This window comes from Trichoplusia ni, chromosome 16 (genome assembly GCF_003590095.1).
Source record: "Trichoplusia ni isolate ovarian cell line Hi5 chromosome 16, tn1, whole genome shotgun sequence".
NCBI lineage: Eukaryota > Metazoa > Arthropoda > Insecta > Lepidoptera > Noctuidae > Trichoplusia > Trichoplusia ni.
This window is the reverse complement of record NC_039493.1, coordinates 9,816,033-9,831,616: the sequence shown is the minus strand read 5'-3', so window position 1 is coordinate 9,831,616 and position 15,584 is coordinate 9,816,033. Positions and strand designations below refer to the sequence as shown.

At 35.3% G+C, this 15,584-nt stretch overlaps 1 protein-coding gene across 1 annotated transcript; it reads right to left on the bottom strand.

Moving 5' to 3' along the window:
- Positions 1–378: 378 nt before the first annotated feature.
- Positions 379–2,259, bottom strand: LOC113502107 (xanthine dehydrogenase-like). Its single transcript, XM_026883488.1, has 5 exons — positions 2,249–2,259; positions 1,090–2,124; positions 784–976; positions 593–703; positions 379–449 (listed from the first exon to the last, which is right to left on the bottom strand). The coding sequence occupies exons 2-5, from the start codon at positions 1,822–1,824 to the stop codon at positions 379–381; spliced, it is 1,110 nt and encodes a 369-aa protein (XP_026739289.1). The 5' UTR covers positions 1,825–2,124; positions 2,249–2,259.
- Between the last annotated feature and the right edge of the window lie 13,325 nt (positions 2,260–15,584).

Genomic DNA, 15,584 nt, shown 5'->3' with positions numbered 1-15,584 from the left:
TATTAAAGATTGAGAAATGAATTACGTGCAACAAAAATTATAGGGAAGGGGTCTCCTGGGACGGTAGTTATTTAAGTAAGCAATAAACTCGGTTATGTCCATCCCGGCGCCGAGGCCGTCCACATAATCAAATAAACCCTAGAACAAGCAATGGATTTACGACCGACAAAGAGAATCATTCTGCTTTTATATAAACGCTTAGGTAGGACCGACATTATTACTTTATTATCGTTAGGTAACAAAACATAGAAACTTCCTGCTCCACTTCTATAAAGATAATTAATAAACGAAATGAGGAAATCGCTATGAATGGACTTATTTTACCAATAACTTAAACTAAGTAATATCCAGGTAAACTTAAATTATGATTTTTAAATTTCAATACAATACGAATTCCTCCAGTTTCACGTCCGCCGCTTCTATCAGACTTTCAACATTAACTGGAACCTCTGCAATTTAAAAATAAGGGTTTTATCGTTATTTCTAAAGTCAAAATTTTTACTAGAAAACAATATTGTGCCCAATAATTCAATACCAATAATTATAAGCGGCAAAACTCATTGCAATCTTCTAAGAAGACAGATGTACTTACCAAGGCAAACATATTTTGTATCATAGCCGCTGTCTCTGTGTGAAGCTTCTATCGCATCTCTCAGTGATTCAACTACCACATATCCTAAGCAGCCAGGAGGCTCTCCGACAGCTTTAAAAAATATTAAGGTCCGTTTAAATAACTCAGTTTAAAATCCCTCATAATTTAACTCACACTTCACTCTTATTTACCTTTAGATCCCAAAATTCCAACAGGATTAGGACGTTTTCGTCGCAAAAACACACGGAAATCATACGGTATATCTTTTGCACCTATAACTTTGTAAGTCCATGTACGGTCAGTATATAACTCTCCAGTATGTTCGTTATAAACAATATCTTCTATCAGCCATAAAGAAATAGCCATTACGAAAGCTCCTTCCACCTAAGAAGGTAAAATATAATATAATATATCTAATTGAAATGCGACTTTAGTTTTTTTTGTAGAATTATCAATTCTTCATTTTAAAAAAAAGCGTACATGCATTTTCAACTCACCTGCCCTACATCAATGCCTGGATTCAGACTCCGACCAGCATCTTCAAAAATATCAGCCCGAACGATCCATTTAGTACCAGTTAAAATATCTACTTCAACTTCTGTGACAGCTATGCCGAAAATGGAATAATTGATTAGCCGTGGATCATTGTCACTTGTTAAATAATTCGCTTGCAATGAAACTCCTTGTGCATCAGCTTCGAACACGATTTCTCTCCATGAAGCTTGTGGCCTGGCTGCTCTAAACGGTGCCAGTCGAGCTTTGATCTGATCACAACATCTTATTACAGCATATGCACAACATTCACTTGTGATACTCGACGCAGTTGCGAACGTGTTTGGAGTTGCAAAGTTAAGACAAGGTATGATACTAACGGTTTCTACAGGAATATCGAATTCGAATGCTGCCACTTGAGCCATTTTAGTAAAAATTCCCTGCCCAATCTCGATACCTCCAATATTAACTACGACACTTCCATCGCCATGGTATACAGACACAAGTGCTCCGTAATTACCTAGATAGGCGGTTGGAAAAGCCATATTATTAAGCTTCATCCCACGTTTCTTCCATCTATTTAGTTTATTGAATTCTTTGATTCTTTCCTGTCTCTCTTTGTAATTAATTTTTTCAAGGAACATTGGGACCAGCTTAGGTAAATCGTTATCTTGTAGGCGATAATTAACCATGCGAACTTCAACTGGATCTCTATTTATTTCTTCAGCTATATGATCCATAATGTGTTCTATACCCGAAATCCCCTCAAATCCACCTAAAACATATTTCCATATTTTTAACTGAACGACATCAAATTAGTTAATTTTGTTCATGAATTGCTTACCAGGAGCTCTCATAAAAGTGTTCGATGGTGCATCAGTTATAACTCCAAAGGATGCAACTTTCCATCTACGCGAATCATAACAATTTTGTATGGAACTTGTAACATATGGGTTTTCATTTTCATTACTAGAATGGCCATCGTTAACATAAAACACAGCGTCCATATACTGAATTTCTCCTTTTTCATCCACTCCAACCTTGTCAAAAACATGTAGGTATTTTATATCATAAACATAAAACAAAATAAGCATATCTAACAAACCATCCGTTTTCAAAACAGTGTGTTTTTAAATGAATATCTTTTAACTTAAAATCACAAACCTCGTAGTCACATCTAGAATTAGGTCTTTTACCAAAAGTTCGCATTATAGTCGTCATGGGCATGACAACCCTACACGGTTTATTAAATTTATGGGCAACTAAAGCAGTTGCACATGCTAGAAAGTTAGGCCTTGTAATTTTAGCACCGAAACCACCTCCACATCTTCGGGTTTTGACTATAACACTGAAAAACAAGGGCATGCATAAACACTCGCATAAATGAATGAAATAGATAAAAGATAACAAACAATTTAAATGCTTACAAACTCTCAGGTATTTTTAAAACTTGGGCAATTGATGCTTGTACATGGTCCATGAACTGTGAAGATGATATTACTTCAAATCCTTCATCAACTGGTTTGGTAACAGTTGTATGCAACTCCATCATGTGGTGATACTGGCGTGGACTAATAAACGTTCCTTTAACAATGTGCTTAGTATTTGTCCCTCTATCTGTAGGCTCTATACCAGGATAAGACACCAGTCTGTTTTCATGTTTTGGAGCATGTATTGCATCTTCAATAGTAAACACAATAGGCTTCATTGGAACATTTTTGTAATGAACTTTTACTAATGACGTCATTTTATCGGCCAGTTTTTGATTCACAGCCACTACAAGAGCAACTGGTTGGTTATAATAAATTACTTTTTCGCTGGCAAAAAGTTCCTCATTTTCAATGCTGAGTTCAAAATCTGGACGTATAACGCTGTTAACTCCTGGTATATCGGCGGAAGTCAATACTGCCAAAACGCCTTCATGTTTCTATTAGTTAATGAACAAGAATACATTAGTATTTGTGCATGAATATTTTGAGATACCCGGAGTTTAGCACAAATTACTCAGTACTTACCAAAGCTTCAGATCCATCAATACTTTCTATATCTCCTTTTGCTACAGTGGAAAGAACAAACGCACCAAATATTTCATCTTTGATTCTGGGTTCGTCATCGCTATACACAGCTTCACCTGCACATTGAATTAGTCCTTCTCTCTTTAATAACGGCTGTGTTATAGGATATTCTTTTTCATAAGTGTCAAATTCTTGATAGCTTCGACTAACTGGTGGTCTATCGTCACTTGGTGTAGTCGCTCCAGATTTATAAATGGGGTTCAAAATATCCTTCGGACATAATTTTATGATGGCCTGTAATAAAAATAATTATAATACTATCGCGACCTTAAATTTGGCAATTATGCTTCTTAATTAATTTAATTTCTTGGAAAACTAGTCAACCCTTAAAAGCACACCAACTTCCTGTCTTAAGACGATGGACTAACATACCTTGTAAAAAAGTCCTAAAGCCACTTTTCTTCTGACACTCGGGGGTGGGTACGGTGGTCGTACATTAGGATTAATTTCCTTTTCCAAAATCCTCAGAGCTGATTGTAAGGTGTCATTGTTAAATATATTGCGACCCTTCAAAAACTTTTCCGTATCGTAGGCGTGGGTAAATGATGGATTAATATTACCGTACACAATGGAAGCTTCGTCAACGAGATGTGTATGAGGGTTGAATTTGAAAAGAAAAGCTGAATTCACTTCAGCTTGAGCGTTTTGCTCCCTCTTCGTAATCTAGAAACAAATGTTCCTGTTTACCAAGTTTCAATATTACGCACGCAGGTGAATATTACTAAGGACTTTTACTTAGGTACAGATGAAAGTATATCGGTCAAAATAAGGGAAATCGAATATTAAAAAATTAGAAGATATATGAACCAATAGGTCTCTTACGTAGTATTATGCGTTAGCCTTACCTTATAAGTTACTAATTCATAGTTTCGTGACAGAGGCCGCAATTTTATTTGCGTCATAACTTTTCCTCTCAGATTAGTCCTCAAAAATTCAGGTAATTTCATTTCTGTCTGCGCCATATTACGATCAACTGAAAGAAAAAAATATTTTACTTGCTTTGTTAAAATGTTGTACACGTATTTTTACGAAATCTTATTCCAAATGTATATATTACCAAGAGTAACAGTAGCACCGACACAATCCAATAACAGAAATACATCCGATTGAAAACTTGGGTAACAATTCTTCAAAGCTAAATTACCAGCAAGCGTTCCAACCTAGAAACATCGAAGTAAATGTTAGAAAGACAGTAAAAACCCAAATAAGTATAATTATTCTTACTCTAACCTTATCTACAGGCCAAACCAAAATATCCTAAAAATGATTAAATGATCTAACGGTTTACTCATGCGTATTTATCGGGGGTGCCCGACTAGTTTCGGACCCAACCGGAGTCCTTAATCATGAGCAGACGCGGCGGGATCGCGAGTCGAACGCGAGTAAACCGTTACATCATTTAATAATGAATCAGTCTCACGATAGTTATTATAAAAAAATCCTAAAAATTATTTGATCCATTAAACGTCATTAAATTATTGTGCTATTTACAGACTTACAGATTGTCTGACATAAAGAAAAGCATTTAAAAAACATTTACTAGCTACATTAATAACTATTACTACATAGTTTTAGTTCATATGTAAGCTACTTACGTTTCTGACTGGTATATGAGCAACTCTATCCAAATGATCGTAGAGTACATCTAAGTACCAGAAATCTTCGTTTGAATTTGCTAATTCTTTAAATAGGTTCATTGTATCAGTTAAAGTTGTATTAGCTCCTAAGACCAAGTTCACATCTATGTAATGTGTGGCAAGCTCCTTAACATCACTTATGTCAATCAACAGCTTAGGATAAAAATCAATCGGAACCACTCCTGAAATACAGTAAGGAGGTTAAATATTTTTGTTTAAAGTACTTTCTGTTTCTCAGAAGGTCTTAGCATCCAAACGGTTTTAACTTATTTTTCGGACAGGTAGGAATCTGTAACGATTTCTCTAGGGACAAAACCAAGTCTTTAAAATAATGTGTTTCTGTAAATCTGTAAAATAATCTTCTGTTGTAATACGGACTTGTGTATTTGTTATGGTTTTGAATGATTCTTCTAATAGTTATAAAAAAACATCTAAGACGTCTCGATGCCGCAACTATAACAAAACACCGTGATTGATACCAAGGAAGTATATACTTATGGATAAATTACCTTGCGCGGTATTACCCGCGATCAACATGTAGGAGTCATCTCCGACATCATCCAAAACATTAAAAATCGATCGTATATTGTTAACAGCGTACCACAATCTTCCATCAGCTAAAGATATCTTCTTCGGTAAATCCTTGTTGCTTGTATTATTCATGTTCACTAAACACCAGTCGTCAGTGATCCCACAAGTACCGCCACACGTTTTACCAGATTTAGGACATATTTGTTCAGACACGTCTTCAATATCCTTTATCTTATCCAGTACGCTTGCATCTGGGTGTAGAGCGAGTGATTTGAATGCTTCTAAAATAGGACGATAGCCAGTACACCTACATATGTTGCTACCAAACGAGTTTTCAACTTCTGCTTCAGTCAAGTGACGCTCACTACCATCTACAAGACTGTAAGATAATAATAATAATGACGAAACGTAAATATAACATAAAATTGAAAAATGCTTATTAAGAAAAGACAACTTTACCTATACATGCTCATAACAAATCCTGGACTGCAATATCCACACTGTGACCCAAAGAAATGATTGAGACGTTTCTGTATGATGTTGTAACCAGTCTTCCTGTTTCCAATGCCTTCGATAGTTGTTATGTCCCAGCCATCACAGGACATCAGAGCCACGAGACACTATTACGAAAAAATAAGTATCATTTATTTGCCGGTTCTACCTATTATTCTCAGTTACTTAAACTGAATACGTCAAATTCAGACTATAGTAAATTTTTCACATTTTATTTCAGAATCTTAGAGAACTACTACTTTTTTTGCCATTTTACGCGAGGCTTCCGATTGCGGTTTATCTTCAAAAAAGCGTGTATGTACAAGATCAAGGGTTAGGATCGCTCGAAGTCAGTTAGCTTAGAGGCAAAATGTCACAAATACTTGCATTATCTTGTGCGTAAAAGGTTTTACCTTCACAGTACCTATCAAACCCAACTCGGGTCGAGTCAAGGCCTAAGGACCAAGTAAGTGCTTGAGATTGTTTGACAGTTTAAATCCTTTTAATCGCTCTAGGCCTAATTAGTTGCCGTCTAGCAGACAGTAGTATATCTTCAAGTCAAATCGACTTTAGAAACAGACAAACCTTCGTTCGTGACATACAATGTACAAGGACAAGTTCAAGTACGAGGGTTAGAGCGAAATAGTTTAAGTTGTCACTAGCCCTTAACTTTATCATGCTTCAGATTCTTAAGGATATAGAAACAATTAAAATAATGCATGTAGTTTCTATAACGTAATAGTTAACAGAAAAGTATGCGATATTGTTTAATGAGTTCGGGAATAAAATGTCTCTATCAACGTTTGCGTTTGCTTACTTCTGCAAGAATTTGGTTTTGGGCTCTCACACTTCCACTACTGCTAAACTATTACAATTAGCGTGGCCTTTTAAAAGTGTTGCAATATAACTTTAAAACGCGGTGGTAAGACCTCTGGAAAGAAGTCGTCATAAGTTAGTTTCGGATAGTCAACTGGTGGAGGTCACCACGCCAAAAACCCACTGATAGAGGCGTATCAAGGCTCGATGCCCGCGTATGACAAGCATTGTGTGATTAGTTAATATTTGTCCCCAGTCAGACTTTGACTTGAATGTTGGTGAAATCCCCCGCTATTCAAGGATTTATATCCATCATCATCATCGGCCTAGCCTTTTCCCAACTATTTTGGGGTCGGCTACCAGTCCAACCGGTTTCAGCTAAGTACCAGTGTTTTACAAGGAGCGACTGCCTATCTGACCTCCTCAACCCAGTTACCTGGGCAACACGATACCCCTTGGTTAGACTGGCTGTCAGACTTTTTTCAGCTTCTGACTATCTGTAACGACTGTCAAAGATGTAGGAATAACAGCCGGGACCCACAATTTAACGTGCCTTCCGAAACACGGAGGAACTCGTTATGACAAAGATGGTCACCCATCTACGGACCAACCGCGTCAAGCATAGCTTAACCTGTGATCGAATCACTTATGCGGTTATAGCTTAGCCACGAGCTCCTCTTTGGATATTAATAAATATTAAAAAAATACGTTGTAGTAGTACTTACAGAGTTGACGGAGAAGGAACACATTTCCTGTGAGCCGGGCTGACGAGCTCGCACGTTGACGACGCACGCGCCGCAGCCGCCCTCCTGACACATGTACTTAGTGCCGCGCAGCTCCGCATAGCGACGTATGTAGTCATTTAACGTCAGGTCCACAGAAAATTCAGAACCCGCTGAAAACGTAATTAAATTACAATCATTATCACAGTTCATGGGACAAAACTCTATAACGATGGATAAAACAAGAAATATATGAAAAAAAAATGTTGGGCTCTAAAATGCGACAGGTAAAGAATCGAAAATCGTTTCAGTATTACGTAATGTATAGCAAAACTCAATTAATTTGTTAAAAGAAAACTGGTTTCCAAAAAAAAATTAAACACCAACGTTAGAAAATAAATAAAAATGTAATACATGTTATAAATAATACAGACCGCTATAGTTTCTGCCGTTGATTTTAAATTTCACACGATCCATTTCTTTAATTTCTTCAGCCATTTATGAAAAAAAAACTATATCGATATACAGAAGCTAACCAATCAATCAATGTTATTACAACACGACATCTAACTACGAAATGACTAGAATCAAGTAACGCGTTTTATGAAACATTTCAGCGCATTCAAGCATAAAGAGGATTAACAAATAATATTTTTTACGGATTAATAACAACCGCGAACGATTAAATGTAATGTAAGCAATAACTTGTACATAGAAAACACAAAAATTAACAAATCAGGAAGATTTGTTATAGTTATATATTATTATAGTTTCACACTTACTGTAACAATTAAGTAGAATTTAGCAGCAAAATACTTTCAGCATTTCATTAACTGATGCTGATAGGTCAATAATTAATTTAATATAATTCTGAATCATAATTTAATTCAATGTGTTTTTGTCTGTAGCACTGGTAACCTTCAATGGGTTTTGTTTCTGCAGTATTATGATTATCATACGTAGCAAGGCAAGAACCATAATAATTAAAACAATTTGATTTCGTTTTCTAAAACATGGTGCAATTCCTTTAACTACTATTTAGGTCAAGGATTCACTCGTCGTGTGAAGGATGTCGTGGTGACCGTGCAGTGGATTTACATGTACGTAGGTGCAGGATCGCTCACTACCGCATTCATAACACTAATTTTGTTTTTTAAATTCATCCATGTAACTTTTTATGATTCAAGAAATCATAAATAAATCCATTATTTATCTATTAGATATTTTCAGTCTAATACTGTATATTTACAGGTATATGGGCATTTTAGAGAGCATATGACCTTACAGGCTGAAATCAAACGCTACCCTTTTCCTCTAACCTCAGTATCAAGTGCGATTGCACCAAAAGTGTTTTAACCTGTCAACAGTCTTAATCTTTATAATTCAAGTAACGCCTTCACTCAAGTCAATTTTATTTAAATAAGTAGTTGCTATCCGGTTTGTAATTCTCGATGCATTACAAAATAATTATTCACATTAATTTTGTTAGAGTAGATATTCAACACAAAAAAAAACTGATTACTGAGCGAATTCCGTTTACTAATTGATTTCAATAATGTGCGCATATGAAATCGTAATTATCGCACCCGTGATTGATTGATTCATAATACAGAATCCCGTGGCTTTATAAGAATATTGCAATGCTCCCATTTTTATATTAAACTTTCTTTCTTGAATTAGCAATGTTGTGATTAATAAACTATTGACATTAAATAAAATGTTTAATGTTCAACCGTTATATCATTTCATGCATGCCCATGAGCTGATTTTAATTTTTCTTAGATCAGTTGATTTGAAAACAGGAAATCTTTACTTCCTCGAAGACTCCAGGATTGTATAGTTTTTTGTTTTAGTTTTCACATATGTACATGATGAAAACTAAAAAATTGGTCAAATGAGACTCTGACAAATGGCCGAATTAACTTTTATTGCATTAATAAAAAGAAAAACGATTTTGGAAACAAAATATCACCTATGAAACGGTTATTCTGTGTGTCGTTATAGCGGCATATGTATACATCGTTTGTAAACATTTCAAATGTTAAATCACAATTCAAGAGATACAACCTGATGACGTACAGACATAGAGACAAGCCTTGCTTAAGTTTCTGTTTCAATCCTTTATGTACAGAAAAAAAAACAGACCAAGAATCAAATTCTACCCTCTGAAGTTGTACGGAACACTGGCAAGCCGAAAGATGTACAATTATCTACAATTCAGCTACAATATCTCATTATTAAATTGTCCGTCTAGATCCGAAGTATATTTCATTAATTTCACGGCTCGCCAAACACACATCCTACTTAGTTATAAATGTAAGGTACGTAATTGATCTTCTTTCCTGTGTTACTTTACAAAATATAAAGTTATTACCTGTTAACTGCAATTGCATAAACGTATTAGTTGATACAGTAATTATACTAACGGTACATTAGATTATACATTAGTTATAAATAACATTACAAAATAAATAGAATAAAACAACCACTTAATAAATAAAAATAATCTGTGATACATAATCTAAATAAAGTTAGCATCCTCCTCTCTCCTACATTGCCGTGCCCTACAGGGTCCAGAGTGTACTATACTTATATTATGTAACACCTGTTGAACATATGGAGTGCAATAAAAATATTGAGTATTGAGTTATGGGATTTTATGGTGCTGGTCAAACTTACTTTTAAGAAATAAAGGCAATTTAGTAAAAATTAATACATTTTCAACCAACATTCGCTGGGTCTCGTTGAATGCAGGTGGCAATGAACCGGTCGCGCTGGAGAACATATGGAGAGGCCTATGTCCAGCAGTGGACAACTATAGGCTGTGATGATGACCCAACATAAAAACGAAGTTCTCAATTCGTCAGTGTTTTGTTTTTGTTTAAGTTTGTCGAGAGAATCGGGGTGGATAAACCGATTTTGATTATAATTTTTATTCATCGCGAAATAGCTGTCATTCGGGCCCATTTCATCAAGTTTGACTGAGTAGTTTTTATATCGAGGCGTTTGTTTGGTATTGGTGTGAAAAAAATATTATAATGTAAACATTAGTTGTCCTACCAATACAAGTAATATCACAGCCATTCAAAAATCCATCAATTATCCTGTTGAACAAAGTTAGGAAGAAATATAAAATATATCCGAGTAAGACGAGACATTTCAGCTTTACTGAGCTCTCCAATGCGAGCCGGCTTAATTAATTCATTTCAAGTTAAGAAATGGTTCTTTTATTGTGTTCCAACCACTTGAAACGCGAACATTGGAAATACATTTATTAATTAAAACTGGATGTAAACTGCATGTCAACGATCTCGCTTTTAAAAGAGTTAGTGAAAAATGAAAAATTCAAAGTTGTCGCCAACACGTTCCATGTTAATTGAGCATTGTGACTGCTTAATTGAGTTTTGCCCTTTGAGCTTGAACCTGTGTAGTCTGAGTTCAACTTAAATCTCGTATGAAATCGCAACTAAAATATGTATAAGCACGTCAAATGCGTTCACCGTAAAATTATATCAGTTGAAAACGTTCATCTACGAGATTTTGTAAATGCTTATAACATTAGAATTTGGATAGGTAGGACTGTGATCTACGGCTACCATAAGGTCAGACTTGTGGGTAGGACCCTGTCACCCTATTAGCTAACAGGCAAAAAAGGAGACGTTCGCATCATCCTGCGCATCCATTTTTATGAGCAATAAGGCATCTCTACACCCATCCTTGGAGGACTCCAAATTACTAGGGCCAGCCGTGACTTTGGCTTAAGAAGTGCCCTCGAAATGGGTTGTCGTCGTCTCTCCACGGAAAACCAAAACACAGGTAGTAGTCCAGAAGACAGGTAAGTAGAGTACATAGACCAATATTCATAGAGAAGCCATGGAGTCTTCCCAGGGTAAAAAACAAAATAGACGAGAGTATCCGTTAAGTAGCTGATAACAACAGTTACTAAGGACTATAGCAGTTCACTTCAAGACTTCGTACATAGGTACCTATAGACATTGAGCTACTGACGTATTAACAGGAATGTCTGCTCACACTATCACGTACCTTTTTACACTAGGACATGCGAATCAGAATGTCCATACAAGAATACTCTTGAAATATTCTTTGTTAGATTTTATTATTCTCCGATTTCTTGTTAATTATTGATTAATTAAGTAAATAATTAATACTACCATTCAATACGACCGGTAAAAATGTAAATAGATAGGAAATTGTATCAATTAATTTGTTACTTATTGAACATTTTTAATGTAGTATTCATGTAATTAACACCACTTTAGAAAAAGAAAAACAAGGACAGCGTAACAGTTACGTATATATTTCGAAGCCAAAAATGTACCATGTCAAAGTGAAGTAGTGGAATTCGTTGAGACACCAGAGATAATAATAATATAACTAGTAAATACTCCGTTGAATATTCGAAGCCGTTTCCTGATGATCATGATATGAGACGCAGCCCTGATTAGACTATTAGAATGCTGCTCAATAAATGATTACTAAAAGCCAAATAAAACTAATAATTAATCGAAAACCAAAAAACTTAATGAATACTTACTTTACTTAAATTGCTACTTGACAGTTTGCAGTCTCAAAATTGTCTTTATGCTATGATAGGATTTGAAGAAAGTGCAATTGATATTATGAACAAGGTCAGTTCAACTTGAGCTAGACCGCCAAAAGATAAAACTCAAGAAACCTTTAATCAATCCCTTCAAATATAATAAACGAACTGTAAAAACTTTTCTTTTTTTAAACTTGGGTAACATTCGTAAAAGTTAATATTTTTTCAATATAACACAAATTCCTGAAGCTTGACATCTGCCGCCTCAATAAGACTTTCCACATTAACTGGAACTCCTGAAATCAAATAAACCAAAAATATTTCATTAGTCAATACTCAATAATTTATTGCGTTCCATAATGTACATGAAGGTTTTAAAAATATAATAATACAGAACCAGAATATTTACTAATTTACGTCGTTTTTTTAAGCTAAAATACAAATAAAATAAGAATATCACTTTCATTAACGTTTTCAAAAAATCATAATACTTACTGAGAGGAATATGACTTGAATTGTAGCCACTGTCTCTACGTGAGCTTAGTATTGCACTTCGTAAGGATTCAACTACAACATATCCTAGGCAAGTAGGCGGCTCACTCACAGCTAGAAAAAATAATAATTCATAGTGGCGTATGTTTCAATCCATCAAAGTTTAATTCAATAGCTTTATTTCATTTACCTTTAGCCCCCAAAACTCCAACGGGATTGGGTCTCTGTCGTTGCAAATATACGCGGAAATCGTACGGTATGTCTTTCGCGCCTTTAACCTTGTAAGTCCAAGTTCGGTCAGTATATAACTCTCCTGTATTGTTGTCGTAAACGATATCTTCTACCAACCATAAGGAGGTGGCCATAATGAAAGCTCCTTCCACCTACGACAAAAATATATTTAAAAAGATAGTTTCTGTTTGGCAGTAACAATCTTTTCACTTTTACACAATCTCAAACTTGGCATATTACGGTAACCCGTATTACGGTAATGAGTTAAACAATAAAGATATGTATGTTTTCCAACATAAATATAAATAACATCTAGACACAGAGCAAGATCCAATAATTTTCATAGGAAATAACATAACGAATTGTTTCCATCAATGTTTGACCAACAAGACAATGCAGATTTATAAAAACGTCCAAATATCAAAACAACTCACCTGCCCTATGTCAATGCCTGGATTCAAACTCCGACCAGCATCTTGGAATATATCAGCTCTTACAACCCATTTAGTACCAGTTAAAATATCTACTTCTACTTCTGTTACAGCTATGCCAAAAATATTGTAATTGGTTAATCGTGAGTCATTTTGACCAGCTAAGTAATTGGCTTGTAATGAAACTCCTTGTAAATCTGCTTCGAATACAATCTCCCTCCAAGATGCTTCTGGTTTAGCTGCTCTAAACGGTGCTAATCTTGCTTTGATCTGATCACAACATCTGATCACGCAATATGCACAAGTTTCAGTTGTGTTACTCGCTGCTGTTGCGAAATTGTTTGGGGTTGCAAAGTTATGACTAGGTACAACAGATACAATTTTCAAAGGAACGTCGAGCTCAGAAGCAGCAACTTGGGCTATTTTAGTAAAAATCCCTTGCCCAATTTCTATACCACCAATGTTTACTATGACACTTCCATCACCATGGTTCACAGATACTAGTGCGCCGTGATTACCAACGTAAGCAAACGGAAAAGCCATATTATTTAGTTTTATCCCGCGTTTCTTCCATCTGTTTGATTTATTAAACTGTTTTATTCTTTCCTGTCGCTCCTTCAAATTAATTTTCTCGACAAACATTGGGATCTGCTTAGGCAAATTTTCATCATCTGGGCGATAGTTAGCCATCCGAACTTGTACTGGATCTTTGTTTATTTCTTCAGCTATATGATCTATTATGTGTTCGACACCCGAAATTCCCTCAAGCCAACCTGAAATAGAATCTTTTTGTTTATAACTGAAGGATAGAAAACATTTTTGTAACATATTTGTCATGCTTACCAGGTGCCCGCATAAAACTGTTTGATGGTGCATCCGTGATAACTCCAAAAGATTTTACTTTCCATCTACGAGAATCATAACAAGTCTGTATAGAATTGATTGCCATCGTATTTTCATTTTCGTTTTTAGAATGTCCATCATTTATGTATAATGTAGCATCCATATACTGTATTTCACCTTTTTCATCCACTCCGACCTTAAAAAAGACAATTGTATTTTTTAACACCATTTATTTCACACAACTTATTTCAAATTCAGTATTGTTGCTTGTAAATAATCAATATTTACATAAACATTGATAATTTAAAACCACAAACCTCATAGTCAAGCCTACTGTTAGGTCGTTTACCAAAAGCTCTCGTCATACTCGTCATTGGCATTATAACCCTACAAGGCTTGTTAAATTTATGAGCAACTAAAGCAGTAGCACACGCTGCAAAATTTGATCTAGTAATTTTAGAACCAAAACCGCCTCCACATCTGCGCGTTTTTACTAAAATCCTGTAAAACGAAAACGCTTATAAATACTTTCTTAACAGTAATGGCAAACATGATTTAACTAGCAGGTAATAGGCAATACTTACAAACTCTCAGGTATTTTTAAAACCTGGGCTATTGATGCTTGTACATGGTCCATGAACTGTGTAGATGATATTACTTCAAATCCTTCATCAACTGGTTTGGTAACAGTTGTATGCAGCTCCATTGTGTGGTGAAACTGGCGTGGACTAATAAACGTCCCTTTGACAACGTGCTTTGTATTTGTCCCTCTATCTGTAGGCTCTATACCAGGATACGAAACCAGTCTATTTTCATGTTTTGGAGCATGTATTGCATCATCTATAGTAAAGACTATAGGCTTCATTGGAACATTTTTATAATTCACTTTTACTAATGACGTCATTTTATCGGCTAATTTTTGATTCACAGCCACTACAAGAGCAACTGGTTGGTTATAATAAATTACTTTATCGCTCGCAAAGAGTTCTTCGTTTTCTTCTACGAATAAAAAGTTTGCACGTATAACGCTGTTTACTCCTGGTATATCAGCTGCAGTCAACACTGCTAAAATACCTTCATGTTTCTATCAATAACACAAAACATAATTCAAGTTAAATAAATAAATATTATTTAATTCCTCAATAATCGTTGAAGCACAGCACTAACATTGAGTACTTACCAACGCTTCAGATCCATCAATATTTTCTATATCTCCTTTTACTACAGTGGAAAGAACAAACGCACCAAATATTTCATCTTTTACTCTGGGTTCGTCATCGCTGTACATAGCTTCACCTGCACATTGAATTAGTCCTTCCTTCTTCAGCACCGGCTGTGTAATGGGATACTCATCTTCATCAGTGTCAAATTCTTGATAACTTCGACTAACTGGTGGTCTATCGTCACTTGGTGTAGTCGCTCCAGATTTATAAATAGGATTCAAAACATCCTTAGGGCATAATTTTATAACAGCCTGTAAAGGTTACTCGATATCAATTATGAACAGAACACGTTACGAATATTCACATTTTTTCATAAGTCTAAATTACAATTAAGTCAAATTTCAAAGGGCAGGAGGAACTATCATACCTTGTAGAAAAGGCCCAAAGCCACTTTTTTTCTGACACTCGGGGGTGGGTACGGTGGTCGTACATTAGGATTAATTTCC